Consider the following 11015-nt stretch of genomic DNA (forward strand, 5'->3'; position numbering starts at 1 on the left):
AGATACGATGACTCACACATTGAAACATTTTGAAATTCGCTTGTTTGAAATCCAGAACATTCTTATCATTCGACTAACAAATTTTGCCGGTAAATTCCAACAAATTATATCTCTTTTATTTATTAAATTTCGTCAAACTGTCAATTCTTATCACTACTCAGATTATAATTTAATTATGCATTATTGTGTTTGTCCTGTAAAAACAAAGCATCAAAAATTGCCATCTGTCAATTTCCCAAAGCGAGATTCATGGATAAAATATTGCCTTTGTCCTCATTAACTCATACATAGTCTGTGTACAGTTGCGTTGTTTGTACTAGTCTAGATTCATTTGATTCTTGTTATAATATAGAATCAGATAGAGTAACAGCTCAAACTCTCGTTATATTTATATCTAATATAAAATTCAAAATGCTCAAGTGTTCAACCGTCTTCGGTTTGGCGTTGGCAGTGGTGCTATGTTCAATTTTCACGACAATTCAAGGTTAGTTTATGAGCCTGATATTTTTAGTAGTAGTAGTAGTAGTAGTAGTAGTAGTAGTAGTAGTAGTAGTAGTAGTAGTAGTAGTAGTAGTAGTAGTAGTAGTAGTAGTAGTGTAGTAGTAGTAGTAGTTGTAGTAGTAGTAGTAGTGGTGTAAGTAAGTAGTAGTAGTAGTAGTAGTAGTAGTAGTAGTAGTAGTAGTAGTATGTAGTATAGTAGTAGTAGTAGTAGTTAGTAGTAGTAATAGTAGTTAGTAGTAGTAGTAGTAGTAGTAGTAGTGTAGTAGTAGTAGTTAGTAGTAGTAGTAGTAGTAATAGTAGTAGTTAGTAGTGAGTAGTAGTAGTATAATAGTAGTATAGTAGGTAGTAGTAGTAGTAGTAGATAGTAGTAGTAGTAGTAGTATAGTAGTAGTAGTAGTATAGTAGTAGTAGTAGATAGAGTAGAGTAATGTTAAAATGATAATATAATAGGCTAATAATTATTTAAAATGATGATATAATGATAATATAAATATGAATATAATATAATATAATATATTATTATTATTATTATTATTATATTATTATTAATATTATTATATATTATTATTATTATTATTATTATTATTATTATTATTATTATTATTATTATTATATTAACATTATAATAATAATAAAAATAATAATAATAATAATAATAATGTTAATGATAATAATAATCATCATGATGATCATGACGTAAATTGAACTCAAGACTTAACCGAGTCGGTACCACAACTGACAATGGAAACAACTCATGATTTTTTTTCACCACTTGAAAATTTATTGAGTTAGTAATCTTTAATTTATCTATTAATTTTATTTTATTTGGGAGGGGAGGGGGGGGGGTATTTCTATGTTTCAAAGTGCAATTCTAAAGACTGAAACTTAATCAGTGCAAAACAAATAATAATCGTTACCATGAAATTAGTCGAAGAAAACTTTTGAATTGTAGGCCTAAATTTTTTTCTCGCACTGCAATAGAATAAAACTTGCGATTTCATTGAAGAAATAAATTGGAAATCGCTTTTTCCCGTGCTATTTTATCACAGCTATAAAGAGATTGACACATTTACTAGAATATTCCGAATGTCAACACGTGTTCACGCGTTTTAGAAATTCTTTTAATTCATCCCATATGGGAAATTTGGTTTTAGGGTTTATTCCAAGGAAAAACCGGAATAACTCGGGCATCAGCCGCAGTGTAGCGCCTCAAACTTTGCTCGGACGAGGCGACTTGCTCAAGGTCACACAGCGTAGGGGGTGTTTGAACTCGGTACCTTTCGGGTACGAAGCAAAGACCGTACTGCCGAGCCACGCTGTTTTATGTGCCTGTTTAATTATGCTATATGTGGCATAGTGGCATGACACTAGAATCGCAACCTTTAGGCTAAAGGTTCAATTCCAGCTGTCTGAGATGCAAAGTTGAGTCCTGGAAAAAAGCTTTCTATTCAAGGTAGGCCCCTGGTTTGAGTCTCGTTGTGGGTAGCGCAAATGTTGACTACTTGGAAAACACTCTTTACTCGAATTACCTTTCAACGTTCAAATGCATAACGGGTACCTGACCTGAAAAAACATTGTATCTGCAATTGTACGAGACAGGTAAATAACCAAGCTTCTCGGAAAATCGTCATAATGTAAACAATGGCAGTGATTGGTAGACACAGCAAACTACACATGTTTTAATATCGATGGTATGTGTTTCAGTTAAATACTCAATGTTCTACCGCTTGATCAAGAACTGACACAGAAAACTATGTGTAAATTTAAACGTTCATAATCTGATCGAGAAAATCGTGCGATAAGTAGTCACCCATTTGGCGGAAAAACAATCACAATGATCAGAGAGAGGTCGGTTTCATTCACGTTACTAGAGACTTTCAGCAGATCATTTTGGACTTAGTATTAAGACTTAAGACCTATCTATCACATGATCGCTGTCCTATTAAAATTAGAAAACACCATGTGACGTGTGCAAAATTTAGGCCACGCATTCAAAACAATATAGATAGTATGCGCTTGGCTAAGAAGCTCATAACATTGCCATCCGGAATTATAACGGATCAACACACAAACTATGTGTAACCTTGGACGTTTATAGTCTGGTTAATACAGTTTAGTGAGAATTACTCATAAACACGAATGGCAAAAAACAATAACAAAGACCTGAGTGACGTCATCTTTATTCTATCTATAGAACTGACACAGAAAACTATGTGTAAATTTAAACGTTCATAATCTGATCGAGAAAATCGTGCGATAAGTAGTCACCCATTTGGCTGAAACACAATCACAATGGTCAGAGAGAGGTAGATTTCATTCACGTTACTGTTTATATAGATAGTTCGAAGATGACGTCACTCAGGCCTTTGTTATTGTTTTTGCCATCCGCGTTTGTGAGTTGTTCTCACTAAACTGTATTAACCAGACTATAAAAGTTCATGATTACACAGAGTTTGTGTGTTGGTCCGTTATACTTCCGGATGGCAATGTTGTGAACTCCTTGGCCAAGCGCATTCTATCTATAGCGCTGTATAAAAGTTCACTTGTGAGCGGTGAATAATGTGTGTTGTTTTCTTTTTGGTTTAAGATATTTCTAAAATACAAAAGTGTCAACTCCAAAACTAAACGAGCACACGGGCACACAGTATCTCCGACCATTTTATTTTGCACCTTATCAATATAGAATAACTCTGTAACGAACTTCGTGAAGAAACAAATAATGAATTACGTCCCCTGTCTGCCGAGGGATACATCGAAGTTACATATATCAAGAGATTAACACGGTCATTTTAACTTTGAATTATATTCAATTTTCATTATATCTAAGCTATATACGAAAATTATCGTAATTAATCAATCAAATTATGCCTGTAGTTAGAATAAGTGAGGAATATTGGTGTAAATATATCTGTATGTTCGTGTGTGAGTGTAAATGTATCTATGTGTGCCTTTGTGTACGTGTGTGTATGTATGTGTGTGTGTGTGTGTGTGTGTGTGTTCTTAAAAGTGTCAATGAATGAATGCACTCATGTGGAAGTTTAGCGGTATACAAGTCACTTATTATTATTTATCATTATAACTTTTATTTTCATCTCCCCATCCCGACATAATGCTGGTTTGATGCCGTGGGTCGCATATAATATATTTAAAATATGTCACTTCTATTTATGCTTTACGTTTTTTTAATGTAAAATACTCACAACATCCGCCAGCCGAAAATAACGTGCCAACACACAAAATTGTGTAACCTAGAACGTTTATAGGCTGATTGATGTATTTTATTGAGAACTAATAGTTAAAATGGCTGTCTAAAAACAACAACAAAGAGCTGAGTGACGTCAATTTCGATCTGCACCTGGCAATCAATATGAACATGAATGAAAACAAATGTGATTATTATGTGATATACACTATTAGACTATATTTATCACATGGTTTCGTAAAGTGTGGTGTCATCAGTACCTGAATTTCCCTTTATCCTGACATCTACGTATTTGCAGGTCTTATAACTCAAGTCTTTATGGACTCATTGTCGTAATGAAAATATCTCCCATCCATCGCAAAATATTGTCAATATTTAAATCGATCCCATTATACTGTGATCGGTACTCAGACCTGTACAGATGTGCACGCAGTTTTATCCGGTGTTTATTGTAGTACTACGAGGGCTCTTTCAGAAATAACCGAAAAATGCCCATTGCTCGGCAACCAGTGGAGATTTTATAATTCTGTAAACGACATGATATTCTTTATTTCCTTACGGATATTCCCAGAAATTATGAAGTGCATCATTTTGCACAATGAATTTCTAGACGATTTTAAAGATGGCGGCCCACCTTGAAACTTGGTCAAAGGAGGAAATCAGAGCTGTCATACGTTTTTTGAACGCCAAAAGTCTGAATCCTATCGAAATTCATAAAGAACTTCAGAGTGTAAATGGTTAGCATGTTATAAGCCGTATACAAGTCTATCACTGGTGTAATTTGTTTGAAGCCGGCCATTCCGACTTGACAGACAGGGAAGGGAGAGGGCGTTCGATAACTGCGACGTCAGAAGACAATGTGAAGCGAGTTGATGAGCTTATTCGTCAAGACAGGAGGTTGAAACTTCATGAAATCGCAAGCAGTCTTGACATTTCGGAAACTTCTGTCCATAGAATTGTATTTGATGAACTTGGCTACAGAAACGTCAGCGCAAGATGGGTTCCTAAGCAATTGACAGACAATCATAAAGAACAAAGGTTGGACATCTGCAGGGAACTTTTGAGACGAAGCAAGAGCTCACGCAGGGTTCACAGGCATACTGCCAACGCCGGCGGAGACTTTCTAGGGTACGATGTGACTTTTCTTGACAGCATAGTCACCGGTGATGAGACTTGGTTGCACCATTGCACCCCAGAAACAAAGCAAGATTCGATGACATGGAAACATCCATCCTCACCTGTCGCGAAGAAATTCAAAGTCATGCGGTCAGCAAAGAAAATAATGGGAACTGTTTTCTGGGACAGTCGTGGTGTTATTCTGTTCGAAACCTTACAACCCGGAGAAACAATCAATGCTGCAAGGTACTGCCAAACTCTTGACAAGCTTAGGGAGGCCATTCGCAGAAAGCGCCCAGGGCAGTTGACCAACGGGGTCATTTTGCAACACGACAACACTACACCCCACACAGCACGAGTAACGCAAGGTTAGCTAGAGAAATATGGATGGGAGATTTTGCCACACCCACCACACAGTCCAGACCTCGCACCATCTGATTATCACCTCTTTGGGCCACTGAAACGTGAGCTGGCAGGAAAGCGTTTTGATGTCGATGAAGAGCTTGTTGACCATGTGCGGAATTGGCTACAAAACCTTGACGGAAATTTCTTCCGAGAGGGTATCTATTCTATGGTGCGGCGTTGGCAGAAGTGTGTCGACAGACTTGGCTGTTACGTAGAGAAATGAAGGACGAGTCAAGGTATGAACACGTGCAAGAATTTTGTTGATAGCATAAAAAACGCGGATTTTACAGGCATTTTTCGGTTAATTATGAAAGAACCCTCGTAGTAGTACTGTAATGTGTTAATTGTTCATTTCTTTTGCTTCTCTCAGGTGACGAATGCCCGATGACCAGGAATAGGAATCAATGGGGGGCCGATGAACCTTCAAGTTCATACAATCTCAACTCAGAACCTGGTCTAGTGCTGATCAAAGAAGCGGGGAGTGTTTGTGAAAATCGCAGACAATGTGCACATGAGGTGAAGGACGTTCAGGTTCACGATATGAGTGTTGATGGTGAGCACTAACGCACAATGAAGTAGCTTTTTAAAATGGATCAACTCCACGTGAATTTCTTATGCTTACAATACAATGAATGAACTCATTAATTTCTGAGATTCAAGAACAGTTACTGAAACTTTCACATTTATTATTCTCTCTGTTTACGTAACGCAATCACTTAGTTGATGCTTGTTTTTGAAAAAAAAAAAATGCTTTCCACATCCTTGCTCTGATAGTAACGCTGTTTCCTTCCATGTTTATACCAAGATATGAGATCATTAAGCACCGCTTTCCTCTGTCTTCCAGGGGCTCTCCTCCCATCTATCTTGCCTGTAACACCTAGGTTTTCCAGTCCTTTTCTTCTAAATAAGTGACCCGGGAACTTTGTCCGACTTATTATGATGCGGTTTATAAGTGTTCTTTTGCACGTTGTTCATTCACTACATCATCATTTGTTTCTTTTTAAACCACAAGATACATTATTCATTATTACTGAACTCATAACTTTAAGAATGCTGTTGATCAAATGGAAACAAAAAGAAGAAAAAAACATCAAAAACAACAACCAATCTATTCAACACCCCCCCCCCCCTTTCCCTTGGGGGCACGCGCTTAAAATTCTTTGTTGGAATAAAATATGTGAAATTTCTTCCATTTCTACAACTTGTAGTACAAGCTATCCTCTCTGTGTGTATTCATCCTTCTGCTCATTCTTCTCTCCTTTCAGGCTTATTTTCTATGCCTCCTATCCTCTGTCTCCTCCCCCTTTTTTCCCTCTTCCTCCTCCTCCGCCTCTTCCTTCTTCTTCTTCTTCTTCTTCTTCTTCTTCTTCTTCTTCTTCTTCTTCTTCTTCTTCTTCTTCTTCTTCTTCTTCTTCTTCTTCTTCTTCTTCTTCTTCTTCTTTTTCTTCTTCTTCTTTTTCTTCTTCTTTCTCCCCACCCCTCTATTCTTCTTCTTCTTCCTCCTCCTCCTCCTCCTCCTCCTCCTCCTCCTCCTTCTCCTCCTCCTCCAATTCATCCTCCTCCAATTCCTCCTCCTCCTCCTCCTCCTCCTCCTCCTCCTCCTCCTCCTCCTCCTCCTCCTCCTCCTCCCCCAATTCCTCCTCCTCCTCCTCCTCCTCCTCCTCCTCCTCCTCCTCCTCCTCCTCCCCCATATTCTCTTTCATCACATTGCTACATCTACTGATATTTTGCAATGTTTCATGTTTTATTTCAGGCTATCCAGATATCTACTGCAATTTTCTCATTGGTTCCGACGGCCTTGTCTACGAAGGAAGAGGGTGGGAATATGGGGCTTTTAGCAAGAGCAGCTTGGGTTAGTACTTGTTAACATACACATACACACAGACAAGCACGCATGAATACTTAACCTTTATATATATATATATATATATATATATATATATATATATATATATATATATATATGTATATATGCTTGTGGCATGCTCGGATTAATTATGAAACATTGGGAATCGCATTGAGCACAATGAAACTGGACAATAATAATATACTCATAAAAGAGATCAGCTTCCAAATCATCTGACCAGTATGCCTTTCTAATTGTCAGTGTCAATTATATTATTATTATTATTATTATTATTATTATTATTATTATTATTATTATTATTATTATTATTATTATTATTATTATTATTATTATTATTATTATTATTATTAATAATAATAATAATAATAATAATAATAATAATAATAATAATAATAATGATAATAAATTTTATTCATCCTTTTCGTACATTGTACAACAGATGTGGCAAAGAAAAGGGATGTCTGAGAGTATTTCAATTATAACAATGAGCCCATTACAATATTTTGGGTTATCAGACCTGTATATAACTACACATAGATCATAGCTTGTTCTCCACGATCAGGTTATCATTTCAAATTCAAATTATAGATAGTATGCGCTTGGCTAAGAAGCTCATAACATTGCCATCCGGAAGTAAAGCGGACCAACACACAAAACTGTGTGTATCCATGAACTTTTATAGTCTGGTTAATACAGTTTAGTGAGAACAACTCACAAACGCGGATGGCAAAAACAATAACAAAGGCCTGAGTGACGTCATCTGCATACTATCTATAAACTTATTTTAAACATATAAAAGTGAATTCCATGCATCGTATTTATTCTAATATAATACAGTTTTTAGACTACTGGTAACATTTATGATTTTTAAAGTAATATTCTACACAGAAAAAAGACGTTCGCTGAACATCTCATTGTAATAGGTATAAATCTATGATAGCTAATCACGTATCTTTTTTTTTTCAGTCATCTGTATGCTGGGTCATTTTGACACAAAACCACCTAATAGCATCCAAACCAAAACCCTAGAGAATTTCATCATATGTTCATTCGAACAGGATAGGCTGAGTCCTTATTACAAAGTCCAAGCGTGGAGTGACATTTGGACCGTGCTGAAAGGCCAAAATCCAGGCCGGGCCTTGTACGAAGTCATTCGGAGTTTACCTCGGTATTCGGCTCCACCTTCCAAGGAAGTGCCCACTCCCACTCCCAGTTCTGAGCAACAGTAACCTGTCTAGGCGACAAATTAGCAGGCCATAGTGTAAGATGACAATCTGAAAAGTTGTATATGAAGTTAGCAGACCTGCCTACCGAAGATCCAAAAAATTCATAATGTTGGGGAGATATAATTTGTAGTCGCCATCCTTGACTTTAACAATCATCAATTCAGCCTCATAAGGATTAAATAACACTTCTAAATCCTTAAAATTATTTAGCCTTGCATCAATTTTTATTTTCAATAAGTTTACCTGATCAAGAGATTCTAGGAATTTTTCGTAATAGTAGGGAGGTCAGAGTTGAGATGTCTCGTTCAATATATTACGTGTTGCTGTTGGTCAGTGACCCTTTACAAATCGCTTTGAGCACGTTTTGTGAATATTGCGCAATATAAAAAGCTCAAGTTTTCTTGATTTCTTTTTTTTTTTCGTTTTTTTTTTTGGTTTGTTTTTTCTTGTTTTTGTTTTGACAACGTTTTCCATCTACTTTGGCACCGATACACAACTTTTCAGATTTTCATAAATATTCCATTCTGCTGTATTCTAAAAATAATAACAATTTATTTTTCAAAACTGGTCAGAAATCTTTCAATTGAGACACCGTAGATTAAAATGATTCTTAACTTATCAAAATGTTTCAAATCTGAGACTTTAAATAACGTCTTAGGTTTAAGGTATGTTATTTATTTATTTATTTATTTATTTATTTGTTTGTTTATTTATTTATTTATCTATCCATTTACTCATTTATCTATAATTTTGACAAGGCGAGGCTCGTTTTTAATTGTTTACATTTACAGTCAAAAGTTTCTGGCCAAAATTAAAAAAATGTTTTGTTAGATTTTGGCAGTATGATTAGGACCTGTATCTTACCGTTGTTTTATGAGTACATAGTTTCATTACAATATAAATACCATAATAATTTCATTATTATTGTTCATAAAATCTATAATATATAGTTAACATGGATAAATCGTTGATTTTTTTCTTTGACTTTGTGTGACTTTGTGATCATTTGAGATGACATTCGCTTCTAGTCCTGGAGAGGCGCAAGTTCAAACTTTGAAAAGGGTTATTCCTAACAATAAAAAAAAAACAACAATACTGGGGTGTAAATGACGAAAGAAAAAGTGTTGTATAAGTCGAAAGGTAACAGTGTTGTCTCTGTCGAAAGGTAACAGTGTTGTCTCTGTCGAAAGGTAACAGTTGTGTTTCTGACGAAAGGTAACAGCGGTGTCTCTGACGAGGTGTTACAGTTTTGTCTCTGTCGAAAGGTGACGAAAGGTAACAGTGTTGTTTCTGTGGAAATGTCAGAGGTGTGTCTGTCGAAAGAAAATAGTGGTGTCTCTGTCGAAAGGTAATATTTGTGTCTTTGTCGAAAGAAAAAGATTGTATTTAGACCTTTCATGTATCAAGTCTTGTCATACATGTTGAGTATTTGCTGTTTGCTTGGGGCTCGTAGTAAAGCACATTGAGACCATGTAGCGGATATTTTTCACGACATATAGTTGATAGAGCACTCGCTTTGCACACAGAAGGACCAAGATCAATTCAGGGTGGAGATAAGATTTTTTCCTGAGCCCATATCCACCCAGCAGTGATTGGATAGCTGGGTTCTTTAGATCTGGGGGCTGCACTGTGCTATTATCGTCGTCATATCCAAAGGGTAGCAAGCAATTACTATTGTCCATTTCGATGCTATAGAAACCAGGGTAAGCTACATATTGGCCCTGAAGGACAATTTTTTCCCATCACGCCCCTAGAGGTCAAATTTATTCATTCTAAAGACCAAATATCACATAGATATGATCGTTTTCCAAATAAAATTCACCGTTTCCAGTGCAAATTCAACATGAACAATTGTTAAATTGTATTAGAGGAATGAATTTAAATAAAACAAAATAAAACATCATCATCATCATCATCATCATCATCATCATCATCATCATCATCATCATCATCACCATCGACGCCGTCATCATATCATCAGCCTTCTGCCCCAGGTCAAGGGCCAAGGGAACTCACTCTGATTATGTCACTCACTCTGATTATGTCAACAAGTTAGTTTCCCTGACGACTCAGTTTATCGTCTGCTACTTGATCTTCTGATTACAGGTCAATAACAAAGTGCCTTGTTACCTACGATTTACATCAACATTCACACAAAGCAAGATGCCAAGGCAACCTTACAACAAAATAATAGATGAAGACAAGCGAAGACTGTAGAGATGTTTTACATTCTACTCGCTCAGCAAATGGTAATAGATAGTAGATGATAGTCATAAATCGGTCAACGACGTACAAAAAGTTACTCCCTAGTCCCTAGTCTCACTATGTTGAAACTCTCATTCACTGAACGTGATAGATTGTGCAAAGATAATTGAACCCGGAAATAAGAGAGGCCTTCCGAAAGCTCCTACATCCCCAGCATTCTTTTCTTTTTCTTTTTAATAATGTTCTAGTTGGGGGTTTGGGAGGGGGGGGGGTAAAAAAAAAGTCCCCCCCCCCCTACTAGAAAATTATATTTAAAAAAAAAAAGAATACTGGGTATGTAGGAAGGCCTCCCGGAAATAATCAGGAAACTGACCATCGTTATGGACGCTTTCGTTTAATCAAAATGAAAGCAGACGCCATTTTTCGTCTTTCTCGAAACCACTATGGCCTCAACATCAGGGTCGCCCGTTGCCTAAACAATGTTTTTGCCGTC

General features: G+C 36.4%; 1 protein-coding gene across 1 annotated transcript; it reads left to right on the plus strand.

Moving 5' to 3' along the window:
• Positions 1–218: 218 nt before the first annotated feature.
• Positions 219–9275, plus strand: LOC144972441 (peptidoglycan recognition protein 1-like). The gene is made up of 4 exons (XM_078913614.1): positions 219–484; positions 5595–5777; positions 6978–7076; positions 8058–9275. Exons 1-4 carry the CDS (start codon positions 412–414, stop codon positions 8318–8320), a joined length of 618 nt encoding a protein of 205 aa, XP_078769740.1. The 5' UTR covers positions 219–411; the 3' UTR covers positions 8321–9275.
• The last annotated feature ends 1740 nt before the right edge of the window (positions 9276–11015 follow it).

Source organism: Berghia stephanieae, chromosome 5 (genome assembly GCF_034508935.2).
Source record: "Berghia stephanieae isolate SIO BIC M18660-M18661 chromosome 5, UCSD_Bste_1.3, whole genome shotgun sequence".
Taxonomy (NCBI): Eukaryota; Metazoa; Mollusca; class Gastropoda; order Nudibranchia; family Aeolidiidae; genus Berghia; species Berghia stephanieae.

Excerpts from the sequence above, each read along its gene's own strand:
- LOC144972441 (XM_078913614.1), top strand. The coding sequence starts at position 412 with ATGCTCAAGTGTTCAACCGTCTTCGGTTTGGCGTTGGCAGTGGTGCTA. Across the intron at positions 5,778-6,977 it reads TCACGATATGAGTGTTGATG|GCTATCCAGATATCTACTGC; the intron begins GTGAGCACTAAC and ends GTTTTATTTCAG. Across the intron at positions 7,077-8,057 it reads TTTTAGCAAGAGCAGCTTGG|TCATCTGTATGCTGGGTCAT; the intron begins GTTAGTACTTGT and ends TTTTTTTTTCAG.